Source organism: Larus michahellis, chromosome 5, assembly GCF_964199755.1.
Source record: "Larus michahellis chromosome 5, bLarMic1.1, whole genome shotgun sequence".
NCBI lineage: Eukaryota > Metazoa > Chordata > Aves > Charadriiformes > Laridae > Larus > Larus michahellis.
The window spans coordinates 64,067,396-64,087,676 of record NC_133900.1 but is presented as its reverse complement, the minus strand read 5'-3'; the positions used below and the strand labels follow the sequence as shown (position 1 = coordinate 64,087,676).

At 36.5% G+C, this 20,281-nt stretch overlaps 1 protein-coding gene across 6 annotated transcripts in view; it reads right to left on the bottom strand.

Annotated features, from left to right (window-relative positions):
- Window positions 1-20,281, bottom strand: part of SLIT2 (slit guidance ligand 2) — a 265,875-nt gene that overhangs the window by 9,037 nt on the left and 236,557 nt on the right. For all 6 annotated transcript variants that reach the window (XM_074587691.1, XM_074587696.1, XM_074587692.1 and 3 more), the window contains 5 exons: window positions 14,275-14,368; window positions 12,222-12,359; window positions 11,892-12,132; window positions 11,425-11,555; window positions 4,008-4,162 (listed from right to left, as the gene is read on the bottom strand). In XM_074587691.1, the coding sequence (XP_074443792.1) occupies window positions 4,008-4,162; window positions 11,425-11,555; window positions 11,892-12,132; window positions 12,222-12,359; window positions 14,275-14,368 (759 nt within the window). The remainder of the gene's footprint in view (window positions 1-4,007; window positions 4,163-11,424; window positions 11,556-11,891; window positions 12,133-12,221; window positions 12,360-14,274; window positions 14,369-20,281) is intronic.

Genomic DNA, 20,281 nt, shown 5'->3' with positions numbered 1-20,281 from the left:
TAGCTGCACAGGTTTATTCATAGGCAAAATTAACAATATTCATTCTGGCACTTAGTAAAGTCGCAACCAGAGAAAGACAAAATGTTCTGCATAGTTGCTCCTTAACCATGTAAACTAATACCCCTAATGGTTTTATGGAGTTACTCTGAACAGTTAAGAGTAATGCAGAAGTGCTACGCAACCTAATGAAGTAGATGTGCCTCTTATTTAGGGGTTATTGCAATTTCATTTGTGCTAAGCTTCAGTGATTATAAAAATGAACACTATTGCATCCATACTGCTGAAGAGCTTAATCTTCTTTGATCTTATCAGTTAAGTAAAATCATCTTGGGACTATTATATTAAAGGACTCAGACTACAAACAATCATTGCTTTCCATTTCCTCAAAACTATTTGCCATGTTCTCAAAATCCAGGGACAAGGCAGAGTCATCAAGGCCTCTTCACCCTGATGTCTCCCTTGAAAGCAACACTCAGCAAATCTCTGCAAATAGCAGAATACAGGCACTGAATTTATCCATTGTAAAAATAAAAGCTGCACAAAACTTAGTACACCAATGCAATGCTAAACTAGATGTTATGCTTCTGTCAAGAAATTTAGATATGATTTCTGGGAACCATATAAACATGTATCACACCAGATAGTATGAGATACATCACATGTGATTCAGAGAATTTTTTGTCTATGATCTCTAATATGGAAGACATTTGGAAACTCAACGCAAGCATATACACAAGATTTTAGTCTATACGCTTTTGCTTCTTCTAGCAAGTTTCCAAGTGTTAGAAAGCCAAAGTGCGTGCAAAAGCTGCTCATATTCTTTAGCAATATTTCCTAGATAATTTTTAGATTAAGGTTCTTTATCAGATAGGGAAGAACTGCCATAGAAACCATGCAGACAAATATTTCAGCTCTATTTTCTGAAAGGTAAGAAAATAGTTCCCGTCCCCCTTTAAGCTTTTGGTCACTGAACCTGACTACAGGTAAATTACCAAATTACTGCTCAAGGAGGCACATGGTAAGACCCCAATTAAATAACAGTCATACAGTAACACTGTCAGAATGAGTATCTCATTCAGAAGTGGCCAGAACAGAGCAAGCACAAATGAAAAGCAGCTGATGCCCTGTCTCTGAAATAGGGACTTCTATGAAACAAGGTGCCACTCTCAACTACCAAAATATGCTCTAATTTCTGCGAGAAGAATATGAAGTATCAGTGAAGTCTGTGACCCCTTTGAAGAGTTTTTGAGAAGAAACAGATTGCCCCTTAAGACTTCTTACAAAAGGCCATGGGCTTTCAATATGATTTACTGAAATCTGTTATAGAAAGACCGAAAAATATCTAGCGTGTGTATTCTGACAACGCAAGAGAGCCATACAGTTGGAAAAAGGTTAAAAAAAAAGAGTATAAATCAATTAGCCCACTTTCTGTAAAAATAAAGTTAAATTACCCTTTCTAAACCAACGCAAATATTGTGACCCAAGAATAACTTTGTCAAAAAAAAAAAGGGGGGGGGGGGAAAGGAAAGAGAGAGAGAGTGAAAGAGAGACAGAAAACCATACAAGGGCTTGCTGTCAAGTCTGAATTTCATCCTGCCAGCTGAGGTGATGCTTACCAGAAATGCCATTTTAACAGGAAGGTGATAAGAGTAAGTGTAAGCTACATGATGATATAGGTGTCAAACCAAGACTTTGGCAAAGATAAAAATACAGCATAAAATCCTAGTGAGAATTCTTAACTGATGGAAATGTGTGATTAAATTCTCTAAAAATTCTAGATACAGTTGGATAAGAAAAAATTGAATGAATCTCAAAAACATGTGTAATATAAAGATGTAAGAATGAAAACTCTCTCAAGAATTTTAAAGATCATAAATAGATAAACATAGTTAAAGAACAGAAAAGTTGAAGTGTTGAATATCAACCTACTGGTTGGGTTTTTTTGCTTTACTTTGTAATAATGTGCTTCTAATAATGGTTTTCATTCTGTTTTGGACCAACATTTTGTGTGACAACAGAAATAATTGCCTGCTTGGACCCTGCACGTGAAGAATAGAAATAGAAGGAACACAAAGCCTCTCTAAAGAATATGCACTGGGACAAAAAAAGACTCCTGCTTTTAGGAATCAAACCGCTAAAGGAAAAGGTTATTTCCAAAAGTTATTTCTGCTGATACTTCAAAATGACGATGCAGATTAATATGATCCTTCCAATGAAGACACAGATCTGCAAGATGAAGCAGCAAGGAGGAGAAGCACACATCACAAATCAACAAGTAAGTGTTAGCGCTGCACCGAATAAATGTTTATAGTTGGCAGTCTAGCCTCATTTCATTAAAAGGTGCCCATCACAGACAGGAGGATCATTCTGCACTAAGCTCGGCTTTCCAGAAATAGTAAAACTGGCCTTAGCAGTCATTAAATAACAAACTGATATTGACGATACAAGTAAGAAAGCACACAGTGTCGTCTTAGAATCTCGGACCATCTCTCCTTCCAAAAAATGTGGCATAGGAAACTCTGTAAACAACACTGCAGAAGGGATACACATGAAAAAATGCACATGTGCTTCCACAAGGCAATCCTCCTTTGAAGGGTCATGATATGACGCAATTTTAAAGGCAGCTCATACAGTTGATAATTTTAATTCTTTTTTCTGCTGGTATGGGGAGTGATAACTAATGTCTTGTACTTCTTCCCATCATAGATGGAAGGAGGTAATGACAAATCTGAAAAGATTTGGCAAAAAAGCGGAAGTGTTTCAAGGGAAGAATGGGGATTTTTAGAGACAAAAGTCAACTTACCCCTCATCACTTGTAACGGAGGCATTTGTTATACTGTTTTTTTAGGAGAAATAGACTTCTTCATGTGAATCACAGCACCTTCCTGTTTTGCTTTCCCATTAGAGATAAATCTAAGCAGCTACCCTAAGCTTTTCTGTGTATTTAGAAAGAGGATAAATAGCACCTTTGAGAAAACAGACATCTTACGAATGTATTACTGGTTGCATAGTTTTTTGCAAGGAGGCAAGATCCTCAAGTATACAAACTTATTCTCAGACGCAAAAAATTTCTTAAGAATTAGACAAAATAAAAAAGACAGTAGGTATTCTTTTTACAGAAAGATCAGAAGGAGACTCCTTACATGTCTTCTGCCAGAGCATAAATAGAAGATGAAGACTGGTAGAAGATCAGCAGTATTTAAAAAGTTTGCTGAATAGCTCATCACTAAGAACTTAAGACTTGCTCCCAAGGACAGTAAGAAGGCACAAAGCAGTGGCTGAAGTTTCTGACTCTGTTACATAGGTTATGCAGGCCCAACAGAAAATGGTGGCTAAAACAATGGGCTTGAATCCATAGTTCTCCAGAGTAAATTGCGGCAAACGATCAAAAATGTTTCAAATAGTTTATCTCCACAATCACCTACTGACAGTTTCACTGAAACAAACAATTCTTTCTTCTCAAAACAACAACAACAACAAAACAACAAACCCTGCCACATACTGTAAGGCAACTTTCCAGTTGGTTCCCTTCTTACCTGGTGTCACAACTCTATCAGCCCTAAGCAATAAGATTTCCAGGCAGAAACTATACTTCATGGTTTTATACCTTGCTCTTATTTCCTGCAGATAAGTGTGCAGTGAAATAGAAATGTAAAACATGATCGAAACAGAATGCTACCATTTGTGCTTTCCGAATAGGCAGTACTGCATCTTCAGGTAGCTAAACAATGTTAAACACACTTCTTTGGTATAATAAGAAGCTAGATAACAGTAGAAAATTACAGAATTTTACAGTAGGCATCGAATCTCTGTCCCAATAAAAAAGCAACAGGTGCAGTTTGAGGAGATACTGTTTGTTAAAATTGAAACTCTTGAGATTAAATGCTGAAGTTTCATCTTAAGGTGTTATCTCAATGAATGAGTCTCTTAACATGTGTTTATTAATATATCTTACCAGAGTAAATTAGCTATGATACTGTTAGTGAGAAGCAGTAAGATTCGCTTACCTCCTACATACAGTGGAGAATCAAAATTCAAAGTGGATTGCTTGGACAAATTGGTGATTATCTTGGGGCTTCCTCCATCAATAGATAAAGACAGAATCTGATCCATAGCCAACAGCTCCACAATGTGGAAATTGCCATCATTAATCGTTTCCACACTGCAAAATAAACATTAATATTAATTTTAAACAGTTGATGGTCTGGTTAGAACAGTTTTTGCGCTTATTCCCTTTTAATAGTTAATACAGCTTCAGAACAGAACTTCTCCAGGAGAGCTAGATTTTAAGCAAGGACGTGCGTATATGCTTAAGAGCTAATACAATATAAAACCCTGCCACCAGTACCCTATTAATAATACATATTGTAAATTAATAGCCCTTTTTCATTCAAAGTTATTCCTGTACTCATCAAGTAATGAACTGTGTAAATATAGATGATATTCTAAACATCAGTTGAAACACATTTACTAGGCAGGAAGTTGAACACAAAAAGAATTTGGAGTTCTTCTACAACAATGATCAGAGGGCTGGAACACCTCTTGTATGAAGAAAGGCTGAGAGAATTGGGGGTCGTTCAGCCTGGAGAAGAGAAGGCTCTGGGGAGACCTTATTGTGGCCTTTCAGTGCTTAAAGGGAGCTTATAAGAAGGATGGGGACAGACTATTTAATAAGACCTGTTGTGATAGGAAAAGGGGTAATGGTTTTAAACTAAACGAGGGTAGATTTAGATTAGATAGCATCTATAAAATAAAGGAAGATGATGTAAAGAAGAAATTCTTTACTATGAGGGTGGTGAAACACTAGGACAGGTTGCCCGGGGAGGCTGTGGATGCCCCATCCCTGGAAGTGTTCAAGGCCAGGCTGGATGGGGCTTTGAGCAGCCTGGTCTAGTGGGAGGTGTCCCTGCCCAGGGCAGGGGGCTTGGAACTAGATGATCATTAAAGGTCCCTTCCGACCTAAGCCATTCTGTGATTCTAATGTTATTTCAATATATTATTTTTGTGCGTGTCTGTGCATCCTACATGTTACATAGTATTGGGTTTACATATTTTGCAAGTCTGAAGGCCTGTGTTAACTCCAGTGATATATAAACCTACTATTTCATGGAATATGGAACTGCACCTAACCTTAGTCCTGCCAGACAAAATCACGTCATTGGTCCAGACAGCTCCACTGATGCTACAATAAAGTAATTTGTTATCTTTATTAGGCATGGTTATATTTGTGTGTTCAGCTTCTGGCTACTACAGTGAATACAGTATTATTTTTATTTTTTTTTCTTACCTACATATACTATTTCCTTCTGCTTACTAACAAGATAGGAACTCGCTAGTAAGAGAATGCCCCAAGGGTGTCACGCAGAAAAGGCTTATTTCAACCATGGTGCTTGCGCTGTGTAAGGACAAGCCTACACATAGAATCATAAAATCATAGAATGGTTCGGGTTGGAAGGGACATTAAAGATCATCTAGTTCCAACCCCCCTGCCCTGGGCATGTGACCAGATACAAGAAATGGCTGCCTATGCTCAGCAGCCTCAATACCTACAAAGCAAATGTTTAAGTGCAGGGTAACTGCTCCGCACTTGAACACAGTTTAAGTACATCAGAGAAGGAAGAATATTATTACTCAATGCTGGGACTGAATAGATCATTGTACTTACATTACTTCTAGCCTATTTTCCACTGGAGAATTAAAAAGCTGAATGTATGGCTGCATGGAAGTTATGACAATGAGCTGTAGTCCAGAGACCAGACATTATAACCATTCCCATGAGAGCCTTTATTTGCTTCAGGGCACCATCAAATAAGTGAGCTTAAGCCTTTGAAAAAAGTTATTTAAATGAAGCAGTTGTATGATAGCCTGAGATGGACTGAACAGTCATACAGTCAGTTAGCTCTTCTCATTAGGAAAGCAGTATAGCTGAAATGGATTAGCTTCCTAAATCTCAAGGCAAAAATCAAGCAAATTACCCTATAACATCCTTAGTGATGTTTTAATTAACCTAACTGCTTTTGTCCTGGAACAGATCAGAAGCACTCACATGGTCATTTACAGCTGTGACACATTAAATAGCTTCTTAGCTATTTATTTCGAACGATAACTATGTGGACAGGCTCAGCTCAATACGGATAAAAGATCTGCGTGGTAGCATGGATGCTTTACATAAACTCAGCTCTATGTGAAAGTGCAAACACAACAGAGCAGAATAAACACTTTTCTGGAGTGGGCAAGAGCGGGACTGCCAGGATCCATGGGGGGAAGGAAAAGGTCAGGGTTCATCATTCCTAAAGAGTAAGGTCTATTCAAGGTATTAAGAGGTTTATTTGCTGTGATCAAGCAACACAAAAAGTGCCAGGATTAATTTATTTAATACATTTCAATGAATCTGGGAAAAAAGTTGTGCTAAGAAATCGAAAAGCATATGACTTATTGACTTAAGTAAGCAAGAAACCCTAAAATAATGTTCTTGTTCCAAGGAAACTTCTGTTATTTTACAACTTATTAACCTTTCACACAATAGTATTTAAAGGGATGACAGCAACACAGAACATGCATTTTTATAGCAAGAGGTCATTCCAGGGATGTATAAAACATAATGTGTAAAGGGAATGTGTCTCTGTTAAGAGTGATTATTAAAAGCTTCTAGCTTAAACTGTTTTGCTGGTAAAAATTTACTGCAGAAAGAGGAGCCCTCCTAGGTAAGGGTGGTTTAAATTAAAGGGGAAATAAACACAAGGCATATCTGTGCAATATTTCCTGCCAATGCACTTACGTTACTTCTAGCCCATTTCCCATTGGAGAAATGAGAGCTGAATTCATAGATCCTAATGAAAAGCTGTAAGAAAACCTGATTTAAAGCTTCTGGAACTCTGTGGAAGAATAATGATTTGGGAAGAAATATTCCCATATTTCCCATAAATATATGATGAAGACTAGTTTACAGAATGAAAAGGTTTTTGTTTTTGTTTTTTGTTTTGTGTGTAGAAAATATTTAACATTTAAAAATGGACATCCAGACAGAACAAAACCCAAGTGGATCAACTTTTCCCAAATAACCATCTCCAATGAATTAATTTTCTTTATTGGTCTTGGCACTGCCATCATCTCCTTACTCAGATTGACTGATGATTGCTTTTGGGATGATGACTCTTTCTGCAGTCAATTCCCATTGGTAAAGCAATTCTCATTCACTCTACACAGCTAGACTGCTGTTATTGTTGATTCTCCATATTTATCATGATTAAATCATCTGTTTGTAACTTTGTTTTGTTGCTACTGCAAGCACCTCTGTAGGCTTTACAGCTCCCATTTGACTCTTTTTCAACACACCATTTCTTGACTGCCATTTATATTATAAAACTTCTATTTCAATCTCTGTATTGGCTGGTTGGATTTTTTTTATTTTATTTTGGCCTCTGTTTCAGGCATCTCATCATTGTTCAGTGGATTACAACTTGCCTTATTCTTTTTCCTATAATATCCATGAATCTTCACTTATGTAATGAAATCTGTAAATCTCTTAATAAACTTCTCAGTTTTTTAATTTTCTTTCTGTCCTTCTTACTGTAAACAACTTCCCATCTTAGTTTGCAAAACTACATACCCTGTTACCAAATCATTCTTAAACCTCATTGTTCTTAAACATCATGAGTTAAAATGCTCTTTTGTCTTCTTCATATCTGTCTGATAAAACATAATAAATTGTTTGCCGTTATAATTCATGACCTATTTGTACTGGATCTGGCTGGGATGGAGTTAACAGTCTTCATAATAGCTGATATGATGCTGTGTTTTAGATTTGTGACCAAAACAATGCTGATAATGCACTAATGTTTTAGCTATTGCTGAATAATGTTTGCACAGTGTCAAGGCCTTCTCTGTTTCTCACTCTGCCCCCTTAGTGAATAGATTAGGGGTGTGAACGAGGTTACGAGGGGACACATGTAGGCAGATGACCTGAACTAACCAGCCAGATATTCCATACCATATAATGTCATGCTCAGCAGTAAAACAGAGTGGGGGGCAGAGTTAGGTAGGTTAGCCATCTTCTTCTTGGGAATTGATTAAGCACTGGTCTACCCATGGCAGATGGTGAGTGACTGCAATAGCAGCACTTCTACTGTTTTCTTTCTTTCTTCCTCCAAATTTCCTTTCGTTATTAAACTATTTTTATCTCAACCCATGATCTTTCTGACTTTCACTCTTCCTTTTCTCTTCCCCTGTCCCACTGGGGGCGGAAGGGGAGGTGAGTCAGCAGCTGCGTGGCACTTAGCTGCCTACCAGGATTAACCCACAACACTATTTCACAATATTATTTTAGCTATTTATAATTTGGGTAAACTTCAACTGTTTCTTCTAAAATCTTCCATACTGAATGGTGCCAGAAACTGGGTTTTATTTTTTCTGAACAGATCAGACAGAGAACACACTCCTATCTCTTATGCTTGTATTAACCCTGCTTTGCGGGTCTTGACATTTGGCATTGGGCTGGCACCATGTCTATCCATTTGTCATCTTTCTGAAAATCAACTTAGACAAAGTGTTAAAATCTCAAAAACATGGAAGTCTACAGAAACCGTAGGGCTATACCCCTAAATTCTTTGTCCATGCTGGCTATATTTCAACACAGAGATGATTAGAACCTTCCCTCCAGCTGTACTTTTGGGCTCCAGTAGTACTTGCTGGATCGGGGCCTGCCAGCCCATTCCAAGAGAAGGTATTGCCTTAGCTAGCTCAAGGTAAAACGGACAGAGTAAGGAACTGGGTGGTTCTCATTCAGAAGGAGCAAAAATTAGGCCTCCGGAGAAAGAAGAGAAAGAAGTAGGCCTGGGCGAGCAATAGCTGGAATAAAGCAAGAATCAGAGTAATGGGTGGTAGCGGATTGTAAAGAAAACATAACTGGAAACTGAGTCAAGGAGGAGACTGAGAAGGACAAAATAGAGAAAAGGAAAAGTGAATCCCTGAGGAGGAAGGAGCAGCAGAAACCTGTGATAAACTGACCACAACCCCCATTCCCTGTCCCCCTGCGCTGCTCAGGCAGACGAGGCAGAGAAACTGGTGAGTGAAGTTGAGCCTGGGAAGAAGGGAAGGGTGGGGGGGAAGGTGTTTTAGGATTTAGTTTTCAGTTCTCGTTATCCTCCTCTGGTTTGATTGGTAATAAATTAAATTAATTTTCCCCAAGTTGAGTCTGTTTTGCCCATGGTGGTAATTGCTGAGTGATCTCCATGTCCTAATCTTGACCCACAAGCCTTTCGTTATATTTACTCTCCCTGCTCCAGCTGAGGAGGGGAGTGATAAAGCAGCTTTGGTTGGCACAGGGTCAACCGATCAGAAATAGAAACGAAATAATATCAAATTTGTGCAGTAATCACTAGATGCACAATCATATATATAAATGTGGAAATGTATACATGGCTTCCTACCCATGCACTTCTCTCAAGGGCAAGACTTCATTACTGTTGATCTCAGTACCATTACATGACAATTTTCAAATATCTCCTAGAAACTCACCATCATGCTTATTTGAAATGAAAGGGAGGTTAATAATAATACTACTATACAAGTGTGTATCTGCTTCATTAAACGACCATGTCACCCTGTAACACTTCACTACATTTCCCATCCCTTTCGTCACTTCGCCAGCATTCTCCACTTGTCACATAATTCAGCTCATCAGCTACGGAGGGGAGATGTTTCTAATTGGGCTGTAACACTAACCTAATTGGGACTGTTTATTACTTGATTACTTTGTTATTTATCCCTTCTACATTTATGGTTTTTAATTTTACCTGTGTGAGTATTGTTTTAGGGTTCTTTTTCTAGAAAACTAAAATGGACGAGTGTGAATTACCAGTATTTATTGCACTAATACTGGAGAAAGCATTAAATTGATTGGAAGGAAATATATGTTTTGAATGGGAAGCAGTATTCTCAATAGATTAAACAAATGGGAGTGAAAATAACTTGAAATTCCATATGATCCTGATTCCTATCACTTCCTATTCTTATACTGCTGTACCTATCAAAATAAAAATCAACAAAAATAATTAAACTCCTGACAAAACAATCTAAACTTCTTAGCACTATCCCAGATAGGAAAGAAAAATCTTATTTTGAATTGTAGTCATTGAGAAAAGTGAATGTTTCACGCAATCTTAAATTTGCGTTAAATACTTAGGTCTCCTGTAAAGTCAAATCCAATTTTTAATATATGAACATTTATACAATTAAAATACATATACTATTTCCACATGTTAAGTCATTTCATGGAATTGTAAAAAAACCCTATGAAATACATACCGCATCAGAAAATAAAAGCAACCTTAAGATGCTTATTGTAAAGGGCTATGTTTTTACTAAACAACTTTATATTGTATTTTACAGGAATGATTTTTTTTTCTGTGGAATGCTTTTAGTAATCTACTAAAACCACAGTTCCCTTGGTGTTATTACCTAACAAAGTTTAGCATTGTTTCCCTGCTATATAAACTTAAGCTTTTGGTTTTATATTGCCATTAGAGTGCAATCATTTCTAAAAATCATTTATTTTCAATGAAATGTCCCTAATAGAATGCAGATCAATGTCAGCTGCTACGAACTCCAGCAAGTAAATATGCACTAATTTTACAACAAAAAAGGTCTAAACACAACAAAAAGAAGATTCAAGGAAAACTCATTTAACACTTCCCCTTCATTTCTGAACGTATTTGTAGCAACAGTAGGGCAATCAAGGCCAAGAAGTGATGCCTGTTGTCTTTTTGCTCACTCTTGCAATGTCTGTCTGCAAATTCTTGAGAAGGTACATAAAACCTCCCCAGAAATCGAGGTGGTAATTTTTCAGAGAACCAGAGAAATTTGACTTAAAAAAAACCCTGAAAAATTATGCTTCAGAAGCAGATGTGGATTCTGTCTCTTAATGACTTTGGAGGCAAAACCCATTTCTTTTTCAAGGGTTGTGCCTTTTTTCAGAATCAAGTTTTTAGCTTTCTCTTCACTTGCCAGGGAAAAGTCCCACATATAGGACTGCCTAACACAGAGGAGAAGAGAAACTTCCATGTCGTTTCTGCTTATGCAGTATAGTTCTGAACTTTAGCCTGCACACTGGGAAATTACTTGGCAGTAACATCGTGGAAAAAACTCCACTTCCACACGTGAGCTTTACACAAATGTATAAATATTCTGCTGAAAGCTAACTCTTACTCAGTTTTAATGGATCAAGTAATATATTATCTTTCTGACGTTTCTGCATTAGAGTCATTTTCCAAGCCAAGTCATGTCTTTTGGCAAGAGGTTTTAAATGTCTGACAATACATTCATTTGCATATATTTCTTTTAACCATCTATTCCAAAATGTGACTTTGATGTAAGGAATTAATACATGTTGTGTTTCAGTTAGAAATTTGGTTTGTCTGGGTTCACCTGTAAATAGCAGAGGCTGGATAAGATCCTGTGTCATAACTGACCCTCACTCTACCCCGGTACAGCTCTACTGCTATATGGTCTTTATCGCCTTTGTAGAGCAGGATCCCACTGTCTTCATCTGTGGCAATCTAGTTAAAAGAAAGAAACATTTAGAAAGAACTAAAAATAAATATTAAATCAAAATGCTGTATTAAGTGAATGTCTGAATTTACTGCCATAGTCTATTACTTCACTATAAAATTCTTCCTTGAAGGACAACCTGACAAAATTCTTTCACTTCCTATCAATAAACCCATCTACTTCAATATGAATACAGAGTTATAACAGTGACACTTCTACGCTTTTAGCTCGAACTGTGAAAAGCTCTTTAAATGAGCCACTGACAACTTTGGCTGATTTTCCACACCACGAAGAGTCCTTTATGCTCTTTTCCAGATCAGAATCTACAAGACAAGCAATCTTACCTGTAGAGTGATATTGGTCTGGGGACGTATCTTAGCTGAAGGGATTTGTAGATAGGATTCTTTGTTGACAAAGTTTATACTGATCAGCTTTTCACATTTCTCACCCTGGTAGCCTGACAAACACTGACAGATTGGTTCACTTTCTTTTATGATACACTGGGCTCCATTCTGACATTCATAATTATCACAAGGGCTGGTGCGAGGTAGAACCATTGGTGGTGAAAACTCACAAAACAAGCCACTAAATGCAAACAGAAAAAATTAGTATTTCCAAAAAAACCCAACTTTTACAGAAGACATATGTTTGTACTTTCTTCAGTTCTTTCTCACCTATATCCTTCTGGGCAAATACATGTATATCCATTGACTGCGTCAGTACACTGTGCTCCATTTTTACATTTGTTGTCTTGGCAGTCATCAAAGTCAATATCGCAATGCTCACCTACATATCCCGGTGTGCAATCACATCTGTGAAACAGGAAAGCAAGTGAGAGAGCACAGTGCCTTTTAACAACACAGTGTGCTTATGACACAGTTAAGGAACTACTGAATTGTTTAAAACTCAAGAAAAAAAAAAAGTATTAGTGTGACTTTGTGTGTAAAGACTTTCTAGCTTAATTATGTTATTATTTGGGGAATCTACATATGTAATGAATACAGGTTTGCTAGTTACACATGCTTACTCATCTGCCATCATACTGAAGAATTGTGGTTTAAATCTAGAGAGCCTCCATGAATCATTTTGACAGTTCTTCTTGGAATTTATGAGTAACGCAGAATGTTACAGCATGTTGTAAGTGGCTGTGAACACTAAAAATAATCAATATGCTTAGTTGCTGAAACCGAGACAAATAATCCAAGGTTTGTATTATAGTGATGGATATTTTCTTTGTCGACTTAACAGCTATGAATAGACCAATCATCCATTTATACAGTTTAGAGGTTATGCATAATTTTTTTCCCCTCGAAGTTCCACCAGCCATAAATAGTTCCATGGTTAGTGAACAAACAAAGTCTCAAAACTCACCCTCTTCCCTCCCTGAGCCCCCACTGAACTAGAAACAGCATATCCTCATGACGCTATATAATTTTTTTTTGGTTTTGTTCCCCCCTCGCCCCCCTGGCAACTCTCATTGTTAATGCTAGTGGCACTTCTTCAGGGAATTCTCATATATTAGACTGCATGAATGTCCATAACTCCGTGAAAAATGAATGGAAAAGATTACAAATTTATGCATCCACATGATTTTCTTTTTTTTTTTTTTTTTTTTAATTAATATGTATGTAATTGATTTCATTAGATCTTGTGATTCCCTCCTTGGTGTTGTTTTTTTTAGTATCTAAAATTTGCTCTAAAGTGGCCAGAGTGATTTTAAATAGCTGTGTAACTTTAAATTAAGTACTTCAATCAACTATGTCTCAGTTTTTATTCAACAACGTATACGAATAAGAGCAGTGAAAAAAGAACATAAAGCGTGCTATTAAAAAGCTGACTAAGTGAGATACATTCTTGAAGTTACTGCATGTGCTATTTTCTAATTTAAAATGTCAGAAAGTAACAGTGAAGATTAATGAACTAGGCAGTAAAGTATACGATGCCAAAGTAGGTTTACTGAAATGGCGTGAAGAAAATAAACACAACACACAACAATTGAACTCCAACAAGTTTTCTATTTTCCAGCTGAAAACTATCAATTTGATTTCATGTTCATTTGAATATTTAATATATTTGAATATTTTTTGCTGTACTTTAAAATGTCATTTCATAAGTAGTAGGGATGATACTAAATAATCTGATTTTAGAACAAGACCATGCTGTGCATAAAACAGATGTTTATCACAACAATTGAAAGCTGCAGGTTTTCTGTATTAACCTAAAGCCTATTAAAAACACTTTAAATTGTGCATACTAATTAATTATGGTAAGGATATGGTTTAATTAAAGATTAGTTTTCCTGGGGATGGACTTCAGTTCATACTTTCCAGTGTTCCTTCCTAATATTCTCTTTCACAATTACTTCTCCGAAAGCAATATCATTATTCCACTTCAATTAAATGCAATTATTTTCCTACTGTCCAAGCTACTAAAAGGGTTTTGTATAGACTGTCACATAGACTCACTGCTCTACTCTGCATTCCTATTTAAAATCTGTCTGGAATTAGAACTGTTAAGGATAAGTAAAATTCAGTAAGACGTATTTAAAATAATAATGTAGATCTACAGGAAAATAATGGTCTATTCTGCCATAATGCTTAGTAATAACTGAAATTAGTATTTTGAGAACAGAATGTGTTTCCACTAAAACAAAAGGAGAAGAAGTTAAGCAGGATAAAAAAATAGAAATTTAGATTCAGTTGGACTGTGACAATATTTTGGACTTACTTGTATCCTTTGGGTGTCAAGATACACTTTGAGTCATGCTGGCAAGGATTCAGGTTTTGAGCACAAAAATCTAGTTTCTCCTCACAGAGCTCACCTGAAATATAATGTATGCTGTCAATTCAGTGAAAATACCACAGTGGCCTGAAAATAGCTGTTTCTATTTTAAAAGTAACTGCTACAACTCTTTTTTGTTAACACTGAAAAAATGCGTACTTCACAATATCATAATAAATACTACCTTTATAATAAATACTAATAAATAAATAAATATTAATACATATATAATAACAATAAATACTAGTCTGTCTGATAACTCCTTTATTAAAAAAATAAATTAGTTCAATGTCAATCATCTATCTATGGATATAAATGACAATTTTGTGAAAAAATATTTTTTCTTCGCAATATTTATCTAGCTCTGCTGTACAGCAAAACACTACTGATTGAATCTCCTCCCTAGAACAAGCCATCAATATGCTTTTCTCTTACTTATTTCTAAGGACATTAGAAATATACAGATTTGCACTATAAATAATCTATTACCTGAAAAAAACCTGTTATTATCACTGCCTGTCAATACAATTCCAATTCCCCAAAATGAAAACTTGCTTTCTACTTTTTCTTAAATATGACTCTCCAATGTTTGCATTGTTAATGTATCATAATTATCTATAGTCTGCTCCGTGAAAAGAAAACAAACAAAAAAAATCTGTCAAATGTCTACCCATCCCTGCTGCTAGAAGCAGCGGTTCTAATTTCCAACATGGGCTGTATAATCTATAAAATATTTTAATATGGTTAAATTATGATTTTATTTGCAACTTTATGACAAGAAAACACTTACAAGTGTGTAAACAGATCAACAATGTCTTGTTCCCTGACTAACTAATCAGAAGATGCCGTGAATAGTGCACTCACAAAGTTTATCTCTGGTTTGTAAGATAGATATACTTATTCCAGCATCCTTATGAAGCATATATGTATAATCAATGGGTATAAACCCTATGACTGCTGAATTCAGGGACTCACAGGTCTATGAGGCCCTAAAATTATGAAAGGAGTAGGGTTGCCCCTTGTCATTTATCAAGCAATAAAACATGAGCTAGTGAGCAAAGAGAAGTAGAACCGTACACCAAAATGAGGAAGAGAAGAGCAGTGGATGAGCAAAGACTTTCACTGCTCCAGTTGAACTTTCCTTCAAAGAGGCACAATATTTGGTATCCCTCACTTTTGCTTATCTGAGTGTGGTCGTGGCCTGCAGTGTAGTTAGTTGAAGAATCAGTATGTGCTGGAGGGCAGCCCGAGGTTAAAATAGCGTATAGTGGCTTCACCTCTTTCCTGTAACTGTTAAGTCAGTACTGAGGACGAGGGCAGCACCACCATGAACAGGGTATGGGGAAAGAAGGACAGACCACGTAGGGACACAATGAGGGTAGAATCAGGAACAGGTAGATTGGAAAAAGGGAGAAAGGTACAGGATAATAACATTGGAATGGAGATTTTGGAGAGAGTATATGAGTGAAGATATCTTCCAGAATACACACACACGCGTGCGTGTGTATGTGTATCAGTTGATCAGCTACTACTGTCATTAAGCAATAAGGTTTCTGACATTTTACATGGCTCCTTGCCAAGTACTTAGCACCACACAGAAGCTGCCTTCTTGCTTACATGGGCTTCTCTGGAATTATAGAAGTACACATCGTAATAAACTGAAAGCAATAGTAGATGGTTAAAGGTCTATTTGTCTTTTTCTTTTTTTTTTTACAGGTTCAACAGATACTCCAGAGAAATTTGTCCTTTCCACAGCAAGTGTGCTTACATACTAGTGTCTAAAACTGCGTATTGTGAATATGAATACTGACTACCTAGGACCTGAGATATTATTGCCAGGACTTATCTCTTAGGGTATGTAGAACTTCTTTCAAATGATGGACAAATAAACAAAAACTTAAAAGAGTTGAGGAAGAGTCTACATTAAAGCAAGGATAGAGAAGAAGGCAAAACTGAACCAGAGTCAAAGATGGTTATGCTGGCTAAAAACACATCTGAAACATGTATGCTTAGTGTGACAAGACATGGGACCTCCACATCTTCAAAAATGAGAGGAGAGGCCAACACCAGCTCAACAAGTACTTTGCAGCCATCCAGACTGGTTCTCCACAAAGATTTAAAAAAAAAAAAGAAAAAGAAAAAAGTAATTGATAGCACATTACCAATTCGCAAGTAGTGCATTTTCCTTACAAAACCAAATAAAGCTTTGAGTTAATGTAAAAAAATGGCTTTCAAGCACAGGCTACTTAACAGTCCTCAGAAAAACTGTCAGTAACAATGTGACTTAGTCAATATATATAGGAAACTGAATGACGATCAAATGCAGGCCACTGAAGATGACTAATACAAAGGATTTTAATTCTGTCCTCAAAGCCTCTTCAAACTCTCAATGGACTTACTAGTCTGGAAATGTGCAACTGTTATGACTAGGTCAGTGCACAAGGAATCCTGAAATACCAGGGATTCTTTGCGTCCCACGATATATCAAACAAAACCCAGATCCCTTTCTCTTTTCAAAGGGTTTTGTTCAAACAAATACATATACAAGAGGAAGTAATTCTTCACATAGCATTTAGTCAATTTGCAGAACTTGTAATAGCTGAAATCCATTCAAAGGCCAGCAACATTTGAAAGTGAGATATAAACATGGGAACAGAGAATTCAGATTTCCAGGAACATGGAGTAGAATAAGCAAAAATAACTGTTTTTTTAACCTAGTTTATACACATTCCTATGGCTTAGAAATGTATATATGTGCCTACATATATGTGTATATATGCATAGATATACACCCCCCTCCCATACAAATATCTAATTATGGCATATATTCTATATTAAATTACATGCAGAACTGAAAAATATGTGACACCCCAATTAAAAATAATAAAAATATGGCTGTTCAGGACTTACAAGACTTGGAGAAAAATACCTCTAAACATTCCCAAGATTATTAATTCTAACAGTATATCAGAGACTTTCTGAAAGTGACAGATTGAGCCTATCTTTCAAGCAGGGCTGGAGGTTTGCCGTCTCTAGATAGATTCACAGTAAAAGCTCAGCGGAAAACTCCCCAAATACCTAGAAAAAGGCAATTTAGGACTGGCATAACAGAAGCAAGCAATGTCACCATTGCTGTCCACTTTACTGAACTGGCATTGATTTTGCTACAGCGTAGTAATTGGGCCATGGCTTAGATTATTACTGGCACAGACCTCTGAAATTTCCTGTGTGGCAAACAGCTTTATTGAGCAGTGTTTCTCTACCAGGCCTCCTGCAGCCAAATGGCTTGCAAACATCAGCAGGTATTTTTGAGATTATGGTCAGACTTTGATCTGAGCACTCTGTAGAAAAATGCGCAGACTGAGAAAGAAGAGAAACAATGATTCAAAAGCCCCCTTGTCTTTAAAAGACAGGACTTTTTGTGCTGTGACAGCATAAAAGGAAGGAAAGTGTCTCCTGGCATTTGCAAACCGTGAAGTAAGTCAGAATCGTATCACTGGAGGGAGCTTTCAGTTTGAGTCTGTTAGTGACTAGCCTAGGGAAGGAAACAGGACTCAAGAAAACGACCTGGTAAATATAGAATCATAGAATGGTTTGGGTTGGAAGGGACCTTAAAGATCATCTTGTTCCAACCCCCCTGCCATGGGCAGGGACACCTCCCACTGGACCAGGTAAACATGACGGTCCATGTAATGAAATAATAATGCAAAAAATCTTATGAAAAAAAAGTCAGTTTTACCTAAAGTACAAACTTTCACTACAAAGAAAGAGCAGCATTCATGACAGACTTGCACAGAGGATCAGTAAAAAGAAGAAAAATTCAAGATGGAATCCAAAATATGTATATCTGATACTGAATTTCTGAATGAAAATACAAATACCAGAAGAAAAAACCAAAATAACACAAGTCTGAGGTCTTCATTTGCACTGTTAACAGATTTATATTCTGAATGGAGCGTTCCCATAATTAAAATATTATTGTTTGCAAAAAAGTTAATAAAAAAGGTAAGTAAAAATATGTGACATGGAATCCGAACCCCTGAAGAATAGTTTCCCGATCAAGCAACATCTCTCTTAGCATACTGAATAACCAACGTGTTATTCAGAATTTAACTGAGACAAGGTGAAGGGGAGAAAGTAATTTTGTTGGAAAGATAGTGATGAAAGTGAAACACTCACTGAAGGAAATATCAGATTTACCAAGTTAGGCTCCTTGGCTTCACTGAAAGGAAATCTTAGAGAGTTCCCTGATTTGGGAAGCGTAATGCAATGTTTTAAAAAACCAAATACTTCAAAATAATGAAAAAAGATTGTGAAACAAATGTCTCAATTCAAGGAAGCTTGACACCAATGTGTGTGTACATTCTTTTATTCATCTAATAATATTGTAACTGAGGCTTCTGTAAGCACTTGACTAAGTAATTATGTTTTTGAAAGATGGGAACATTTCTGTATGTAGGAAAATAAGCAACAGACTAGTTTGTTTAAAAAAAAGCAGTGGATAAAGTGTCAAAAATCCTATGAAAAGCTTCCAAAGTTTAATTAGAACCAGCAATAACTCTTTTCATAAGACATCTTGCTTAATTAATCTAGGGAGTCTGAATTGTGGTATGGAGTAACACTGCAACCAGCGGAATTTTGCGTGGTTGGCACAGTCCAAATGAACAAAACCCTCCAAAGTCAAGACTGGAATATTTACTGAGATTTTGCAGCTAGATATAGAGGATGATGCAGACTTAAACAGCCAGACAGCACTACTACATACTGATGATGAATTGCGTGTAATCCTTGATAAAGTAACCAAAGTTATAAGTTTGCTAGACTCCCAGGTCAGTTTGTGTTTCCTCTGTGTATGCTAATTCACTCTTATGACTTGATGAAATCATAAATAACAGAAAAACTTAATCATAGAATACCAGCTTGGAAGGGACCTCAAGGATCATCTGGTCTAACCTTTCTTGGCAAAAGCACGGTCTAGACAAGATGGCCCAGCACTCTGTCCAGATGAATCTTAAAAGTGTCTAATGATGGGGAATCCACCACTTCCCTGGGGAGAGGATTGCAATGGCTGATTGTTCTCATTGTGAAAAATTTTCCTCTTGTGTCCAATTGGAATCTCCCCAGAAGTAACTTGTATCCATTACCCCTTGTCTTTTCCATGTGACTCCTTGTAAAAAGGAAGTCTCCGTCTTCTTTGTTGCCACACTTTAAATACTGAAACATGGTGATAAAAAACTTTTTATCAGACCCTTTTTAACAGACCCTTAACTCTGGATTTTCCAATACATGTAGTACAACAAATAATGAGGAACAAGGCAATGAGGTGAAAAAGGGTTTACATCATTGTTATTTTGAATAATTGGGCAATAAATTCAAAATATAGTCAAATAAAGCAATGTCAGCCACTGTATTTCTGAATGAAGAGGAGAGCTCTGAAACAAATGGACACGGGCTTCTGAATATAATAGCACATTACAAATTACAGGCAAGGTTACTGAAGAAACAAGCTTAAAATCACTAGTGTATTAGTAAAGCTGAGTATGATATTAGAATAAAAACTAGAAACAGAATGCAAAAGAAAGAATGGTCTTAATTATGAAAATCAGGTTTTTGCTAGAAGAATTATTCACTGTCTCAAAGCTAAAATAACAAATATATATTACAGACTGATTGATAATTGCTACAATAGCAGGATTTTATATGTGTACATATATGTACATTCCAGGTTCTGACCTTGATTGCAATATTTTGTGAGTCAACTTCTGCAGTATTTATGTTTTATCAATCAGGTATTGTTATCTGAGTCTTTGACTGGAGGTCTCTGTTTAATTACTTCTGACTCAAATAGCCAATAGAATGTAGGAGTGGTTGGGAAATGTCAGTGCCATTTAACAAACAGAAAAGTGCTGCATTTTTATGAAGTCTTGAGTTTGATGAACAGAAGACCACATAA